The following is a 20,038-nucleotide window of genomic DNA, read 5'->3' as shown; positions in this document are numbered from 1 at the left end:
AAATGCAAAAAAATTTGAAACAATTTTGAATGTTTTTTTTTGTGATATTCTAGAATGCCATCAAGGCACTATACCTCAGTATAATCAAAAAACAACAAAAACTCATTAAATTTTGACAAACATTGTAAATTAATTGTTATATATTGAATGATAATTTTTTGGATCAAAGAATTCAAGTTTATTTTGCTCCTAAAATGGGGAACAATTTGAGTCTACTCAATTTAGGAGCAAATCTGATTTTTCAACTAGTTTGCCTTTACAATCAGAAGAAAGACTAGCTAACTAAGTAATTGTTTGTTACTCAAGTGCAAATAATTCTACTTAGTCCAGTGAGTCTATACCTCATTCTTTTCCACCCTGCACAGTGAGCGAGGGTGTTAGCCAGGAAAAAAATTTATACAGTGTTTTCTCAATATTGGGAGTTTAGGTGTGGTAAATAAAAAAGCATTAAAAAAAACGAAAAAAAAGGTCACTGCATTCTGACATTTTATAAAAGGCAACCCATGGCTTGTGGTTTACTCATGGCTTGCGATTTAATGTTTAACTTCTACCTTGGTAGTAGAATGTTAGTTAAAAACTAACATTCTACTACCGAGGTAGTAACTGCAACTTTAGAGAAAAATTAATTTTTGTATTTATAAATATAGTTTTTATAAATTAAACTTTTGCATTTGTAAATATAATAGAATAATATTATAAAAAATTTATTAATTTTACTTGTGTAAAACATAAGGGGTCGTCCATAAAGTACATACGCTTTTTTTTCGTCAACCCCCCTCCCTCCCCTCCCCCTGCATTTTGCAATAGGCTTTTTTGAGTACCCTCCACCTCCCTAAAAGTACCTAACCTTTTAACCTATTTATCTAACATTTTATGACATTTTTTTAAGTTTAGAGTCTCCTTTTATAAATAATCAACCCACTGCCCTCCCATCTCATATACGCTATCTGCAGACCCCCTCTTCCCCTCCGTACATACGTACATACTTTATGGACGATCCCTAAAAATCTTTTTTAAGTTCTATGCAAATATAAAATAAATGATACGTTTCATTAAATCTTTCATTTTTAATGTTTTCGGTGTACCACCAAATTTAGTTTACTGAAAGTATTTTTGATTTCCTTTAATGTAAAAACAAAAAAGACTATTTATTTTTTATTTATTTAACTTTTATTTTGCTGATTAAACAATATTACAATTTTTCATATAAAATAAATAACATCGTAAACATAAAAAACTTTATAAAAAACGTTTTTAATCTTTTTAATTTATAATATATATATATACTGTTATAATCAGTCAGGGACTCAAAGAAGGAAAAGATGATGCGTTTATCATCACAACCTTTTCATAGAGCCCCTTTAGTCACTATTGAAATAAAAAGAAAAAATACAAAAAAATCTGAAAACAAATATATATGTTTTCAGATTTTTTTGTATTTTTTCTGTAAACTAAAACTGTAAACTATAATATATATGTCAGGAATTAAGGAGATGCATTTTAGTTTGTTGTTTAAACGATGAAATGCTTTTTAGGTCTTTAATATTTTTATTTTGGAAACGATTCCATATTGATGGACCTCAGTTTGTAATTAGAAAACTTGACTGCTGTGATTTAATTTTTCCTAGTTGATAGTCGTTCCTGGTATTTGAACGCAGATTATATTTTTCAGAAAATGATATAAGAAAGTTATCTGAAAAAACGCTTGGTAGAAGATTGTTTTTATATTTATACATAAAAATTAATATCTGTAATGTGTTAAGTTTCTCAAGTAAAGCATATTACGTGATTTACTATCGAGTAAAGGTCTTGACTTATACAAAACACCTATTACAGAGGACACCTTTGTTTTAAAAAGACCAATATGGTTTCTCCATGACAAATTTTCATCAAAAAGTACTCCCAAGAATTTTGTGCATTTGTCACGTTTAATTTGATTTTTATTAATAAACAGTTTAGACAGCTTTAACGGAAGATAAATTGATTGTTTTTTTTTATGAAATAGAGTAAAGCTAGTTTTTTTACAATTTTACAACTTATTTTAAATTATATTATTTATTATTATACAAAAATTTTTTTAATTTTTTTAACTTAAGATAAACAATAAAAATGTAAACAGAGTTTTTTAATAATAGGAATAAATTTAAAAAAATAATTTATTAAATATATTGAAGTGTCTAAACTAGAGAATAATTGACATCAATTAAAAAAATAAGGTTTTTTTTTACTTTTGAATAAATAATCATTCATCCAAAAGAGCTTGATCGTTAATGAAAACACTTTTTTTTACACCCAAAAAAAATCAATCAACTTAATTCATTTCTTCATTGTGCGTACTAATTACATTTTCTACATGTTTAGCATAACACTTTGAATATGAGCCTAAAAAAGGTTTTTTTTTAACTATGATCTTTTGAACCTATAAGAATTTTAAACCAACTAAGAATAACACCCTGTGAGCAGTGAATCTGAGTTTAACCCATGTACCTCTACTGCTACTTTCATTTCGATTGGCACTATCTCATCGTAAGTTCAAAAACATTAAACATCATAAAACTTGGTTCTTAGTATACTTATTGCATAGTTAACAAAATGAAGACAACACAACTGAGGAAATAATTCAACAAAATTTAAAATATATAACAACTACTAGACTTTTCTCAAAAGTGTCACTATCAGACAGGTACTCATTGGTGAAAGAAAAAACAATGATGAAGGGGACAAACAAAAAAGAAACAAAAGGAGAAGTAAAAGAAAAAGAATTTGCAGATATGAAATGAAGGCATAAAACCTGGCACAGTTGTTAAAACAGATGTAATGATTGCATCCACTGTGCTTTTATCCTTATGCACAAGTTTAATTTGTATACATCAGCATATGACTTATTATAGTATACAAGTTTATTTTAATTATAAGTTGTACCCAGGTTGGATGTGAGCATACTCTCTCCAAGTTGAAACTTATTAAAACTAAAGCCAGGGGCATTATGTTTAATGAAAACTTGGAGGCATATATGTTGATTGCATGTGAGGTTGATATTTTAAACAGTTTTGAAAATATGTTCAAGACTGTTACAGCTCTTTCAAAACCGTTATCCTAGTTCTTTATATTGATTATGCGATAAATAAACCAAATGAATTTTGTACTAGTAAATATAATTTCTTATTAAATTCACGGCAGTTGGAACTACAGCCAAGAACCTCTTAAGGGAGCTTACAGTGCACCCTAGATGGTGGGGAGGGTACTTCTAACCCCCTACTGACAAACCCTGCATTTGCCACTCTTATTTAAAGTTTTTCTGGCCCTCGCCAAGCTCCTAGTCTGCCACTTTGTATGCTTTTGTGGTACCTGCAAGCAATGCTCCTTTGGAAAGGGTATTCATTCAGAGTGCCTGGTTATGAGCCCTAAGTGTGCTAGTTTACATTCTGTCACTGCTTGTCAGTTAGTATTTTTTAAATGTAATAAAGATAAATTACTATAATTATGTTTCTTAAAATCAGCATTAGTAATCTTTGCTTAAAATAAATGAAAGAATGAAAATTTTAGTAAACATGCTAAAAAGCTTATGAAGTTTTATGTCTCTCTATTGTGTATTATGACTTCTTATCTATTATATTACAGAAGGTTCATTTTATTTTTACAGATTTATAGTATTACTTTAAATATAATAAAGTATACAATTATACTTAATATCATGTCTGTGCTGTATTTTATAATTGTAGTTTTACTGCTTGAATGCAACTACCACCAGCACTGGAATCTTTGGTCTGGAATATTTGATTTTTATTTAGTTATTTTATGTATTAAACAAATATACTCCCTTTGAACAACTTAACTTGTTAGTTAATATATTTACATTTTACTGCTGGTATATATATCAATACGTACATGCTGCAATATCTTCAGTGCATGATTTTATGTGTTGTTAATGCTTGCATTTTGCATTAAAGATATTAACCTCATGTGCTTAATAAAAATACAAAAAATGTATTACTGTGATTAAAAATATATTGAGAGAAAAAAATGTGGTATATTTAAATATTTATACTTTTTATATTTACACATTTTGTATACTTTATAAGTTTATGCACTTTGTATACTTTATAAGTTTATACGCTTTGTATACTTTATAAGTTTACACTCTTTGTACACTTATAAGTTTACACTCATTGTATACTGTATAAGTTTACATGCTTTTTATACTTTTAGGGTCCTAAAAAGGAAAAAAAGAAGACAAAAAAATTGAGCAAGGCTCAAAAGGCAAAGTTAAAAAAAAAAGCAGCAGAATTAAAAGCAAAACAAGAAGGTAATAGTTCAACTAATGATATTATTTTAATGTTTATTTTATGTATAGTATTTAATATAATCATTGTCAACTCTTCCACCTCCATACTGGAATTAATTTATTTGCATCTTAGAGTCTTCTACATTTAAAGTTTATGGTATTAATAGTAGTGGTGCAGTTACAAATATGGTTAATTTGTAATGTGTAAGAAATTTAAGTTAAATACATGATTTATGCAACATATAATAAAGTAAGTTATTTAGTATTTATTATATAGCTTACACATTAAATATAACAACTTTACAGATGGTGTTGTGATGTTGTTATAACAACTTTACAGATGGTGTTGTGATGTTGTTATAAAATTTTTACAGACGGTGTTGTGATGTTGTTATAACAACTTTACAGACGGTGTTGTGATGTTGTTATAATAACTTTACAGACGGTGTTGTGATGTTGTTAAAACAACTTTACAGATGGTGTTGTGATGTTGTTATAACAACTTTACAGACGGTGTTGTGATGTTGTTATAACAACTTTACAGACGGTGTTGTGATGTTGTTATAACAACTTTACAGACGGTATTGTCATATTGTTATAACAACTTTACAGACGGTGTTATGATGTTGTTATAACAACTTTACAGACGGTGTTGTCATATTGTTATAACAACTTTACAGGTGGTGTTGTGATGTTGTTATAACAACTTTACAGATTATGTTGTGATGTTGTTATAACTAAGGTGTAAGTTATATAATAAAACCATTCAAACAAAATAAGTCTTTATTTGTTCACTTTAAAGTTTAACTTATTTTGTTCTGTTTATTTGTTCTTACACATTTTAAAAAGGATTTAAAAGCAAAAATGCTTTAAACTTTACATTTCACTTTTAAAAAGCGAGTTTAGTTTTTTTCTTTAGTTGAATTATTTTTAAAAATGTGTTTTTTTTATTATTTCATTATGGAATTTACAAAATATTAAGTATACTCAATATTACTTCTACATATAATAGCAAATTAAATAGCTAAAATACATAAACTTACTCTGTGACCTTTATCTGTTTTATTTCTGATTCAACTCTTATTTGCCCTGATATATATTTTAAATTTGGATTATAAAAATGACCTCCAACTATACATATAAAACATGTACCTTTATACTTATAATTCACTGCTATATTATAATTATTTAGTAATTTTTTAGTTATTTTTTAGTTATTTAAATTCTTATTTTAAAAAACTTTTATAAAATTGTCTAATTAAAAAAAAAAGAAATGTTGGGTAATATTAGGGCCTTAGTAATATCTAATTATTTTTCGATAAAATATTAAGTGATTCCTAAATATCTCTAAATCATTATAGATTTTTAAAGTAACCGCTTTTAGAACCATATCAAATCACATAAAAAGTCAAATCTTTATAAGTCAAATACTTGTATACTTAAAAAAAATACCCTTTTTACGTGCATGTGTTTTTTTAAAACTTTGTTGCTGTTGTTAAAATAACTGTTTAGTTATGTAACACTATCCCTGTTTTTTTCTTGGTTAGTAATTTTATTGTATTTTTTTTGTTTCAAAATTCTGTTTTTTTATACTATGCAATCTTTTAATTTTAATTTCATAGAAGAAGAACGTATACTATGCAATCTTTTAATTTTAATTTCATAGAAGAAGAACGTATACTATGCAATCTTTTAATTTTAATTTCATAGAAGAAGAACATATACTATGCAATCTTTTAATTTTAATTTCATAGAAGAAGAACGTATACTATGCAATCTTTTAATTTTAATTTCATAGAAGAAGAACGTATACTATGCAATCTTTTAATTTTAATTTCATAGAAGAAGAACGTATACTATGCAATCTTTTAATTTTAATTTCATAGAAGAAGAACGTTTACAAAAAGAAAAAGATGAAAGAGAGCGCAAAGAAAGAGAGGCCAAAGAAAAAGCTGAGAGAAAACTACTGGAAGAAAAGGTTTAAAATAATTAATATGTTAAATTTCAATTACTTTATGAAATGTGGAAAATATAGGTAAATAAAGAATTTCAAAAACACAACCATCTTATTGCTTAAATCTTTCATGGACCACACTACTATTCACAACAAACATTTACCACCATTACGATTTTATTACTTTCACCTATATACCATAAGCAATTTTATTGTTTTCATCTTATTATTGCTTTTTTGGTATTGTTTTATAATAGACTATGATTTTTTACTTTGTTCATTTTATTTATTTTAATATTTGTTAATTTGCACTAAATTGTACTTTTTATTCACTTTTTAAAATGTTTTTGATAAAAAAGTTAAAAAGACGCATTATTACAAGTTTTTTGAAAAATATTATATTTTTTAATGCTACACTGATATATTTAATTAAGTTTTAATTCAGCTTTGTTCAAAAGTCTGAATTCAGTGCCAACTTGGTTTTTGGTCATTTTTTATTTTGAAACTAAATAGAAAGTTACCTTGATTTATATAGCTAGTATATATATATATAATTTATATATATACAAAGTGCTCCAAGAAGACCTAATGATATTATTACAGAGCACTGTGAGCATTTAAAAACATTTCAATGTAGCAACATTGGAAACAGCCAGCATAAAGCTACAAACCTCTTAGTTTAGTAAGAACTCTAAGCACTTTGCTACAGCTACTATGGTTTTCCATGAAAGGTATATATTGAGCAAAATTTTGATTTATAAAAAATAATTCTAAATATATTTTTCAAGAGCAATAAAATAATGAGATTAAAAAATTTGAGTTTTAATAAATTTTTTTGTGCAATATTTTTTGACTTTTTTCTTCTATATTTTCCTAAAATCTAATATTTTCTTTTATCTCTTTTCTTTTATAGATGAACTTTTAGAATTTTTGGTTCATCTACTAAAATATTTAATTTTATAATGATTTTGTAATGAATTTAATACATTCATCACAGATCAAGATTGTTTTAAAATTGAACTCTGATCCACAGCCTCTGTTGCCTAAATAATCATGATTTTTTTTAATGATTTTTTTATATACATCAATCAAAGAGTATTAATTAAAATCAAAAGCTTAATGAACACTTGAATTCCATAAGATGAAAGTCAGGTAAATTATTAATAAAACATATTAAAATACTTTGTTCATTGAATTTTAAAATAATTATATGTCAATCTAAAAAATACTTGTATACGTATAACATTTTAAATATTAGGTTTTGATTATGTAATTTTTTCACTAAAACAAATAAAAGAACTCATTAATAATAAATAGTATCTCTAAGTTCTCTTTAGTATTGGTAAAAGATTAAACAAACAATACAATTTTATTAAGTTTAGAAGGGCTAAACACAAAAATGTTTTTTATAACTATCTAAAGTATACCAAGAGCGAGGGTCATTTTATCCAGTAGGCATTGTAGGCACTGTGCCTAGGACCTATGAATAATTAGGACCTATGCAAAATATGATTACAATTTTTAAATTTTTTTATTGAGAGATTAAAATAAAGAAAAAAATCCAAAAAAATAAAATTCAAAATCAATCACTTTTATAATTAGAAACTGTTTTAGTTGTTATACACAATAGACTGAGTTATAAACTAAATTATATAAACTTTGTGGCTCTTTGCAAGAGCAAAATCAAAAAAAACAAAAAAATTCAAAGGATATTTTCTGCACTTATCACTTAAAATATCACTTAAATTGTTTTCAATTGTAAGAAATGCAAGAAAAGAAAATTGTTTTTGTCCCATCGTTGACCACAGAGAATTTTTGATGAGTTTGAGTTTTGAAAAAAATTGTTTATCTTCACAACTTGTTCCAAAAATTAAAAGATAAATACAAAAAGCAATATTTACATTTGGGATACTTCACTAACTTATTCTCAATTTGTGCCTTCATCATTTCAGCAACAGATTTTGTGTCTGTGACTATTTCGAAAAACAAAAGAAACTTATAGACAAATGGCTCTTCCAGATTTGATGAATATATTTTAATTAATTCATTTGCTTAAGACACTATTAAATCTCTTGACAAAGATCTGTCAAGAAGAAATATGAACCTTTAATCCTGAGTAAGCTGCTTGCCGTTTTTCCATCTCAATTATAAGTCTGTCTATGATCACATATAAAGAATGGATTCGGAAATTGTCACTAGCACTCAAATTTTAAACACTACATGCATCAACATACACTTCTACATGCATCAACATACACTTCTACATGCATTAACATATACTTCTACATTCATCAACATGCTTCACTGCCACTTTTATTTATGAAATTTAAAACAATTATTTTTTTAATTATTTTTAATACAGTATAATATGATTGATTGTTATCAATATTTTTACTTAATAGGAAAGAGGTCTTCATCAAGATAAAATTAATGAACTAAATCAACTGTTAGAAGAAAACAATAATATTTTAAAGCAATATAAGAAATCAAAATTAAAAACGGAAAAGGTAAATCCTAATATTCTTATTAAAAACAAAAAAACATGATTTTACCAGTTTAAATTTACATATAATTTTAACAATTTTATTCAGTGGGAAAAATATATGCTCTGTGAAGAAAGGCCAAACATATCAAATTACAAGGAAATGAATACATTTATAAGTTTACTTTCCACTGATGAAAACATGGTAAATATTAAATATGTCTTGGAAAAATGTGACCTGATTGTTAAGGTGAGAAAAAATTTTTTTTAGTGTGAAAGCATAAAATTTTTATAATCTATAGAACTTCACAAAATAAATGACTTATTAGTTTTTCAATAAAAGAATATTCTGATACTGTCTAACTTATTAAATAATGCAATATTTTTCATTAATGAGTATAAATTCTGTTATGATAAAAGTATAAAAGCTGTTATGCTTTGTAAGTTTCTGAAATTAAGCAAATAACTCTCAGTTAGCAAAAGAATGTGGAAAAAGTGCTGAAGACATTATGTTGGAAAATGCAATTGTTGAAGAAATGGGTGAAGCTAGTTTAATGTCTTTACAAAAATACAATGAGGTAAGAAAATGTATAACAATTAGCAGTTATGATCTTTAATCAGATAATCTTTTGTAAATTAATTCAAAAAGTTTTTTCTTTAATAATTATTATTATTTATGAGTTAATCAACTTAAATAGACTTTTTGCAAATAGATATATAAAAACCTTGTAAAATTCATATTGCTTCCTTTTTTTGATTTAATAGACATAAAGTGACATATTGTCAGGTCAGGTTATCCTGCTACTGGTAATATGTAACCCAGTACAACCTGCTTCATGTCCTGCTGCCTTGTAGTATATGCTTTTTTAGGCAAAGGCTAGAAGAAGCCAACTCCAACTTAAAATACTTGGGAATTGGGAATCTTGCTTGAGTAAGAGCTTGGGAATCTTGGTTGAGTAAGAGCTAGATGGTGTCTAGAGTTTCCAAAATACCAGAAAATAATAATAGCAGTTTTCGGAAATTAAAATAGTTCAATACCGGTATAAACCAGTATTGCGTGGTATTTATAAAAAACGTTAAAAAAAGTAAGCCTTAGAAAACTTTATGATAAGAAAAAATAAAATACAAAAAGGAAATTTACACATTTTTCTTTTTCTGTTGTATTTTATTTTACTTTTTAATATCTAAAAATTAAATGTATTATTTGAAATATTAAATTTATCAAGCAGTAATAACTCAATAGTTTAACATTCCAAAAAATAGCATTTTAAAAATATTAATGGATTTAATATATCAAAATTCATTCAGCTTTAAAGTTTAGTTGAAAAGTTACCAGCAACCGAAAAAGTTCTTTCGCTGGATTTTGACGTGGACTGAATTGTTTTGAAAGCAGCATCAATCTTATTTAAATTCAATGTTCGAACTCCACTTCCAACAGCTTAAACTCCCTTAATATCTCTCAAAATGGATCAGAACAACTAATCTTGGGTTGGAAAGAAATCATCTTTGTTAGGGATTGTTATAACTGTGTCTTAAGGTTATTATTGGCTTCTTCAGCAACTTCTTCATCCAATGATTCGATATAGACACTATCCAATACTTTGGTAAAATATTGTTTAGCTATATTTTTTGCATATTAAATAATTGATGACTTTGATGAATATCTACCATTATTATTTTGTGACGTATTTAAATTGGGGTTTTGCAAATATCTCATTAGTGACACTAAATCTTTGTTGCATTGCTCATTGTATTGCTTTTTGAGGGAATCTAGTAGCACTACACTTAAGTTAGATATTTGTTCAGAAAGATTTTTAAACAAAAACATGTGAACACCTTCACTGGTCAGAATAGTTTAATTATCCTAACTTAGCTCCTTAACAGCCAATTCAATAGGTTTTAACATTTTTAAAATATCTTTTAAAACTTTAAATTGACTTCCTCATAAAAACCATTTGTTCCAATGTCCAAAACTGCTTTTTGAATGCATTGTTTCAATTTTACCAACCTTTCAATCATAGGAACCAAATAGTTCCACCAAGTTTTAACGTCAAGTTTTAGCATCAGTTTTTTATTTTATTTTTCAAAAACATGCTTTTGTAATATGGAGCTACTAATGTTTGATAATTTAAAAAATTTAATCAGTTTACATGAGTTATTCAAAGCCGGCTAGATGTCATCTCGGAATGTTCTGTTGCTGCTTCCGTGAGCAGTTTTTTCTATGATATCAATAAAAACATTGCTGCAATTCTCTCAAGATAATCATTGTCATTATCATCAGAATTTAAATCATTATCTTCTTCTGAAGTAAGATTAAAAAGAAGTTCTTTGGAGTTGTTTGGATTATCATATTCATTGGCATCTTCTTCATTTGATTTGTCACTCAAACATGTTAGGTCGTCGCTGGTATGTAAATTTTTGTAGAAAACATTGGTTACGAGCAGATGAATATAGTGATTGTGGCACAGTTGACTCTAAAATTCATAAAAATTGTCCGTCCTTTCTCGTGTACACACTGGTACTGTTTTGGGTGACCTCCCTCCCCATACCTGCATACATAATTCATGGATGACCCCATGGTAACCAATTTCCAACCCTGAATATTGCTCTCAAAGACTTGATGCAGAGCGTGCAAAATTGCGCTTGTTAATAATGTGTTTCAGTTTTACAAGAGTGAAGTAACGCGCTAGGCGATTTTATTTATCACATGCACTGTAACATCTTTAAAATTATTGAATCCTTTCTTACCAATTTGTAGTATAAAAGTTGTCCTCGATGGACAGCACTCTTCTTCATATCCTGTAACTTCAGGGACTCAAGGTTTTATCCTTGGCCCTATACTCTTTTAAATTTACATTAACGATCTCCCAAAAAATCCCACATATAAGGTGACATTGTTTATAATACTACCATTTATTTATAATACTACCATTTATTCTTGTCTTGGCAAGAAGCCAACAATCTCTGATTGCCTGGAGGGGGCATTTGAGCTTGAAAAGGATCTCACTTCCGCTACAGCATGGGACTCTCGGTGGCTGGTGAATTTTATCTCTGATAAACCCATAAAAATTTTTTCAGCCAATTGTTATTGCAATAATTTATCTTCATATATTTATGAACAATAATGTACTCAATGAGTCATCTGCCCTTTGTCTTTTCTAGGATTAACTCTTTCAATCTTTCTCGAAAACTATATATCAAATTACTTGCAAAACTAATATTTTTTAAGATTGCATCTCTTTATTGTGCTTGCCACTTTCTCACTCAGGATTCTACTCTTTATCTCTATAAATCTCAAATCCGCCCTTTTATGGAGTACTGTTGCCATATCTTGGGTGGATCTTCCAATGATGCCCTTTCTCTTTTAGACAAGGTGCAAAAACCATTGTAACATAAATGAACCTGCTCTTGCAGCCAAAATCCAAGCAATACCACATTGTTGTAATGTTGCTTCTCTTTCTTTTTCCTATAGATACTATAATAGGCTGCTGTTCTAAAAAGCTTGCATCTCTTGTGCCATCTACTAAAATTCACTCTCGTACTACTTGTTATTCAATCAAGTCTCATCCTTTTACTGTGACTGTTCCTAAGTGCTCCAAAAATTCTTCTTTGTCTTGTTTTTTTCCTCAAACTTCAGTTCTTTGGAATTCCCTCCCTTTATCTTGTTTTCCTGATTCATATAATTTGCAATCTTTAAAGTCATCTGTCAATCGTTATCTTGCTCTATAAACTTCACGTTTTCTCTTCCAGTAACTTCCAACTCTAATAGTGGTTGCTTGCAGCCTTATTGGAAGTGAAGATGTTAAAAAAAAAAGTGTGTAAATATATATACACACACATGTATATATATATATATATATATATATATATATATATATATATATATATATATATATATATATATATATATATATATATATATATATATATAATACACTTTTTATAGGTTTTTATATTGTAAATCTTGTAATGTTAATGCAAAATCTGCTGCTATTTTCAGCGCTGCTAATAGCTTAATGGTAGCTCCAATTCCGTCAACCACTCCTTTCCTCTGCATCGCTGCAAAGAAATGCCAAAATAATTTTTTCATAAAATGTTTTTCAAATGCAATAATTGCAGCCATTATGCTTATTTTTAAACAGAGAAGTGGCATTTTTGCTGAACATCTGTACTTCTTTGACTCAATTAGGAATAAAGTGAAGGATTTGTTGATATATGGTATAACTGAAGACTTTCTAAGATTGGTTGAATCAGAAACAAATGTTTTTAAATCAATATTCTAGACTACAAGGATCATGATAAAAGTTTGATTTTGACTAAAATGAGCCGCTTGCGGTTCATTTTGATAGAAGCACCTATCGTTTTCAGACTATTTAACATACCTAGATTACCGCAATTTCAAAATTAGTATTTATGGAAACTTCCTTCAATTTCTTAAAAATTGGTTTCAATTTCTTAAAAATTGGTTTCAATTTCTTAAAAATTGGTTTCAATTTCTTAAAAATTGGTTTCAATTTCTTAAAAATTGGTTTCAATTTCTTAAAAATCGGTTTCAATTTCTTAAAAATTGGTTGATTGGATTTTCTTTGCAAATGCGTGTTTAACGAGTTTATCATGGATTGCTGATATCTGCTGGATAAGTTCTGTTACAATAGATTTCTTTGAAATCTTTTCGATATTTGCATATATTTTAGTTTCAGGCTTTCTCCACTTATGCCACTTCGAAATCAAACGTATCAACAGTTTGCAAGTGTTTATTGAACTGTTTCATACCGCTGTATGCAATGCATTTGTCATAAACGCAATTGTATGTGTACTGTTCACAAATAAAGTTATTTATCATTTCAGATCCAACTTTCATTGAAGACACTTGAATTGATTTTGTTAATGTATCTAAAGCAAATCACATATTTTCATACAAACTACAAACACAAACAGTTGATACTTTTCCTTGAATAACTCAAAAGCTTCTTTTAGCATATAATATAAATGACGGATTGGAATATTTTTTGTTTTTCCATCAGATAATTAAATCCAAGTGAAATCTTTTTGCTCGGAGATGTTTATGAAACTTCATTTTCATTGTAAAAGTTTACCACTGCTAAAACATCACTTTCAGAAAGAACATACAGCTTTAAACATGCTGGAGGTAGAACCGGATTTTCTTTACAAGCAGAAGAGCTTGTAAAGCTTCTTATTTAAAATTTAATTTATTTAAAAGAATAGTAAGAATTTCAGTATGTTTTTTCTTTGAATTAGGTTTTTTTAAATGCTTTTCCTCTTTGTTAAACATTTTAAAAAGATGAGCTCAGTCTTTGAGGTGGATGTTAGCTAATAATTTTCTTTTTAGAGTGCAACTCTTTTTATTCTTCTTTTTTTAAACTTTTAGCAGAAACTTTTTGCTTTAGCAGAAAAACCTGCTTTTTTTTTATTAAGATCTTTAAATTCAGTGATGCAACTTTTTTGCAAGGCATGTATGTGACAAAAAAGAACTGGATTTATTTTTAAAGTCCAAAATTTTTTTTACTCGAGTCATATATTTAATCTCAAAAAAACCTTTTAAAACAAAAATACGGATATGTTTTGTTTAAAATGTTGCAACAATTAATGTACAAATTTTACTCTTTTTCAAATATTAAAAAGAGAAAGCAACTGTTAACATTCATTAAATTTATCTACTCAGCTAAAATATTTTCTACTCAATTTATTTTAACAGTGATTTGAAGGCATTTAAACTACAATTAAAAAAAAAAAGTTTTTTAGAAAAAAGAAATTTTTAAACACGAAATTAATCTTTTCCATTGTATCTTTCCATGGTATGTATATATATATATATATATATATGTATATATATATATATATATATATATATATATATATATATATATATATATATATATATATATATATATATATATATATATATATATATATATATATATATATATATATATATATATATACACACACACATACATGTATAAATATATATTTAAAAATCTATATATATATTTGTTTAATGTTCATAGCTCTACATTTATGAGGTTCAATTTTATATGAATAAATTATTATCATTATTAATATTAGTATTATAAATCAAACTTGGAACTTCTTGCTTATATATACAATTATATACAATTTTTATTTTTATTTACATATATTTATAAGATAAATATTTATTTTTACTTCATAAATACATTAAATTCCAATAAGAAACCTAAATTTCTTATTGGGAATTATTATAAAAATATTGTTTTTGATTTTTTGTTACCAGTTAAAAGATGCACTTCACAGTTTGATCATTATTAAGATAGATGCTGTTACAAAGAATCTTTTGGAGCAGCCTGTAAATATTATTGATTCAGAAACACTTAATATTACATCAGAGAATCAAAGCCAAAGTTTTAAGATCTGTTTATGGGGAAATACAGGAAAGAATCCAAGGTTTCAAAATTATGAACTTTGTATAATATAGATAAAACTAATTTAAACTGCTATCTCTTATTTTTTGCTTAATGATTAATTTTGCAAAATGAAACTGAAATGACTTTATGAAAAGACTCTTTAGCAAGAATTATTTACAATCTATTTTTATAATCCAAATTTTTAGAACACAAGTTTTAAAAAGTTGTTAAGCAATATATGTATTTATATATATATATATATATATATATATATATATATATATATATATATATATATATATATATATATATATATATATATATATATATATATATATATATATATTTTATGTTTATATATAATTTATAATATGTTTTTAAATAATTAATAATATATACTGTTGTATTAATAAATCACTCATGATAATTATAGCATAATATGCTACATCCATATGTTGAGGAAATCTGTTTGACTTATGCAGATGTTCTACTAAAAATTAAAAGTAGTAGTTGTAAAGGAAAATCAATTTATGCTGCAAAAAATATGATATAAAATTCAAAGCTTTGAGGTAATGGAATGTCTCAAAAAAACTGTGTTGAAAACACAATTTTTTTGAGACTTTATTAAAGCTTTAAATTTTGCCTGTTTACATCACGTCCAAAGTTTTAGCTTATTTGAACAATGTTAATAAGAACCTCAGAAGCTTTAAAATTTTATGGCTTGTAATTTTATTGTGGTTTCTAGTCAAACTTGCTCAGTAAGGAAATTTGACTGGGAACATCTTAAAAAGTTGCTTACCATTGTACTCTGAAAAATCTTTTTAATGCTTCTTAATGACTTGTAATAAATATTGCTTCTGTTCTACATTTTTAGTGATGCTGTTGTTAAAATTTTAAACCAAAGCTATATCAATCTCTACATAGCTACACCACTCTCCACACCATAAGTAAATCTACATAGCTACACCCCTCTCTGCGCCATAAGTAAATTTACATAGCTACACCACTCTCTGCTCCATAAGTAGATCTACAGAGCTACACCACTCTCTGCACCATAAGTAAATCTATATAGCTACACTACTCTCTACACCATTTACATAAGTAAATCTGCAATTGTGTTAAAGTGTTTATCAGATGTCTTACACGTTCATAAATTGTACAAGTTCAACTTTTTTCTTTGTTTGTTAAAATTGATGAAAAAAATAGTTTTTTACAACAATAAGTTTATAACTACTTTATAACAAAAGTGTGATTAAAAATTCTTTATCAGATCATCTTTATCAACAACTTCAATTTCATTATCATTTTCTGAATAATCTTCTGTTTTTGTTTTACTTTTGATTTCCAGAATGAAAAGAAATTGATTATGGACTTGTGCAATTCCATTAATTGTTGATTCCATAATTTTATTAAAATAAAAAGTATTTTGCATGGCATCCAGACATGAAAGTAGACGAGATCTTGATATTTCTTATTGTAATGATAGTGTCTAATACAATTTATTAGACAAATTATATGTATTTGGTGTAGTATTTGGAAAATTGATTCCTAATACAAAATATTTAATAATGACTTTGATTAATTCAATATTTATTTAAAAGCAAAATCTTCTATCTAAAACTTTGACTCTGAAATCAAAATCAGTATGTATTATGTTTTCAGCCCTTGCGCTCTATGGCTGACATGCTAACTGCTGTGGCTGAAAGATTTTATTGTGCATTAGATAGAGGCGAAGAGGCTTGGGCTATTGTTCTTGACATATATAAAGCTTTCGATAAAGTTTGGCATGCTGGTTTTCTCCATACCCTAGTTTCATATGGTGAATCTGAGAATTTCTTTGAGGTTATCAAATCATTTCTTTCTAATTCCTTTATTAAAGTCATCCTCAAAGGCCAACGCTCTTCTTCATTTTCATTAACTTCTGGGTACCTTAAGGTTCTATCCTTGGTCCTTTTTTGTTTCCTATCTACATTAATGATCTTCCCGAAAACTTTACATCTAAAGTAGCTCTTTTTGCTGATGACTCAACTTCTGTCTTGACAAAAAGTCTTCTCTTTTTGATCACTTAGAAAAAGCAGCCAATCTTAAATCTGATCTCACTTCTGTAACTGATTGGGGCTTGCAGTAGCTTGTAAATTTTAACTCCAACAAAACTCAGTTACTTACTGCAAACAGCTATCCCAATACTTTTGACTTTCCTATATTAATGAATGGCAGCCCTCACTGAGTTCTCTTCTTTACGTCTTCTTGGATTATCATTTACTACTGACCTTTCATGAAAATCATATATACAATCGATTGCTAAATTAGCATCTGCTAAGGTTGCTTCTCTTTATTGTGCTTGCCATTTTCTTACTCCTGATTCCATTCTCTATCTTTACAAATCTCTTATTTTGTATTCCATACAGTATTCCATACAGTATTCCATACAGTATTCCATACAGGAACACTGACAACACTATTCCTGTATGGAATACTGTTGTCATATTTGGGCTGGTTCTTCTAATGTTGTTTTCTCTTCTAGACAAATTCCAAAAACGCATTATAAACATAGTTGGACCCGCTCTATCTGAGGAAGCAAAAGCTTAAAAAAAATGTTCCTTAAAATGCTAGAATGAGTTATTCATGTTCACTGGCATTGTAAATTACTTGGGTGCAAGAGGGGATACAAACTGATGTAAAAATAACTATGAAAAATACCAAAGCAAAGAGGCAGTAGGTTTGAGCAAAGCAAAGAGGTAAGAGAGTTAGTGAAAAGAGGGCAAATAACTGTTCAGGACATTCCTTATAAAAAAAAAATTTTTTTTTTAATTTTTTGATATTTTGAGATTAAAATAATTTTTGTTTACTTGTTTATATCACACATAAATTTGACCCTTAGCAAGTTAATTTTCCCATCCATCTTGTGGATTCTCTTTTCAGTCTATGGATAATTTCATGCGAGTTCATATTTTATTATTCAAAACATATTTTCATTTCTTTAAAGAATAGAAAGGATGAAAAGAAGAATAAAAAAATTTAAAAAACATAACCTCCTTTATAATGATGAAATTTTCATCTCTTCCCCATTAAGAAGATGAATATTTAAAAAAAAGTAGATTTAACCAAGTTTTTTTTATTTGTTTACATTTACTTTAAGTTCATTTAATATATTAGATTTACTTAAATTTTATAAACTTTCTTTAATAAATTTTGTTTAATAAAAATTTATTTGATATATTCTTATTATATATGTATTTTTTCAAATGCAACTCAGTGTTAAATGTAACAGAGTTTTACTCTGCCAAATTTGGAAGTAATGAAATATAAAGTAGGTAAAAAATATAACTTAATCATAATTTCCACAAAATCAAAATTTATTCAAAATATTTTCCACATTTTCTCCTGATCCATCAATCTTGGGCAATATTTTGCCATCCCAATGAAGCAATAGTGGTCCTGCAAAAGAATTCTTCTTTATCCATTGCAGCAGTTTGTTGTCTTTCTTTTTTTCTGGATTGTCTGAGAGAACTTTGAGAGGCAACAAACTCAGTTTAATGGTCTGGGAGGCAAACACATCTAAAGCATCTGCAACTTCAGGTGACTGGAAGGTATTCTTAAATTATTATTTTTGATGATGAAACAGAAGCTGTTGAGTTGAATCTGTTGATGTTGACATTATTGGCGTAGATGGGTGAGTTTGATTCGGCTTATTTTTCTTTATTATATTTCATTGTTATTCAAAACTTTAAATATAAAAACATAAGTTTTATCAACACATATATATTAAAAAAATTTTTTGTTTTTTTGAAAAACTTTTGGAAAAACATAACCTTATCCTGTATTTTGCAATTTTCATGTAACTTATGTTAGATGAAAATTGCAAAAGTTTTTTTGTTAATTTCTGGTAATTTTCTTTACAAAAAATGAAAAACATTTGATTAAAAATAAATTGAAGATATCAGCGCCATTTTCAAAGTAAAATAAATCAGATTATATAACTTAAATAATGGTGAAAAGGCTATTTACAATGATGCTTTTTTTACAATATGACTTTAGAAAGTACAAACATTTGGAATCATAAAATCCATATATATATATATATATATATATATATATATATATATATATATATATATATATATATATATATATATATATATACATATATATATATATATATATATATATATATATATATATATATATATATATATACACACACACACATATATATATACACACACATATATATACACATATATATATATTTATATACATTTATACATCTACATATATATATATATATATATATATATATATATATATATATATATATATATATATATATATATATATATGTATATATATATATATATATATATATATATATATATATATATATATATATATATACATATATATATATATATATATATACGTTTTGCCAATCATAGGCAATCTTTTAAAATAAAAAGTATTCAAAAGACACCATGCTGTCAAAGTATATATGGAAATTAAAGGATAAAAATATTGATGATTTTATACTGAATTAGTCAATCCTTAAAACAGTGCCTGCATATAACAGTATTTTCAAAAAATGCATACTATGCCTACAAGAAAAATTTGAAAATTTTCCACATGCAAACCAAGAATGTTTAGTAAACAAAAAATTGGAATAAATTTCTAAATGCAGGCACGAAAATAAGTTTCTCCTAAAAAACTATAAAAATAAATGAGCTCAAATAATAGTTACATTAAATCCCTTTTTAAAAAATATTTTTTTAACAAAGTATAAGTAATCATTTCTAAAGAATTCTTTTTTTAATAGTGTCAGCAAATTCCACAAATGTGTGAAAATTTACAGTAGTTAAGACATTTGTGATTTCCTGTAATTTAATTTTTGGTATAAATTGAAGTTTTATTAATTTGAT

The 20,038-nt window shown here is 26.6% G+C and overlaps 1 protein-coding gene across 2 annotated transcripts in view; it reads left to right on the top strand.

The window, feature by feature from the left end:
• Positions 1-20,038, top strand: part of LOC105849949 (dynein axonemal intermediate chain 7) — a 62,705-nt gene that overhangs the window by 1,985 nt on the left and 40,682 nt on the right. For both annotated transcript variants that reach the window (XM_065790757.1, XM_065790758.1), the window contains exons 3-8: positions 4,210-4,306; positions 6,172-6,263; positions 8,642-8,746; positions 8,831-8,971; positions 9,195-9,299; positions 14,996-15,165. In XM_065790757.1, coding sequence (XP_065646829.1) covers positions 4,210-4,306; positions 6,172-6,263; positions 8,642-8,746; positions 8,831-8,971; positions 9,195-9,299; positions 14,996-15,165 — 710 coding nt within the window. The remainder of the gene's footprint in view (positions 1-4,209; positions 4,307-6,171; positions 6,264-8,641; positions 8,747-8,830; positions 8,972-9,194; positions 9,300-14,995; positions 15,166-20,038) is intronic.

Source organism: Hydra vulgaris, chromosome 02, assembly GCF_038396675.1.
Source record: "Hydra vulgaris chromosome 02, alternate assembly HydraT2T_AEP".
NCBI classification, from domain to species: domain Eukaryota; kingdom Metazoa; phylum Cnidaria; class Hydrozoa; order Anthoathecata; family Hydridae; genus Hydra; species Hydra vulgaris.
Note: the sequence above shows the minus strand (reverse complement) of the source record. Positions and strands in the feature narration are given on the sequence as shown.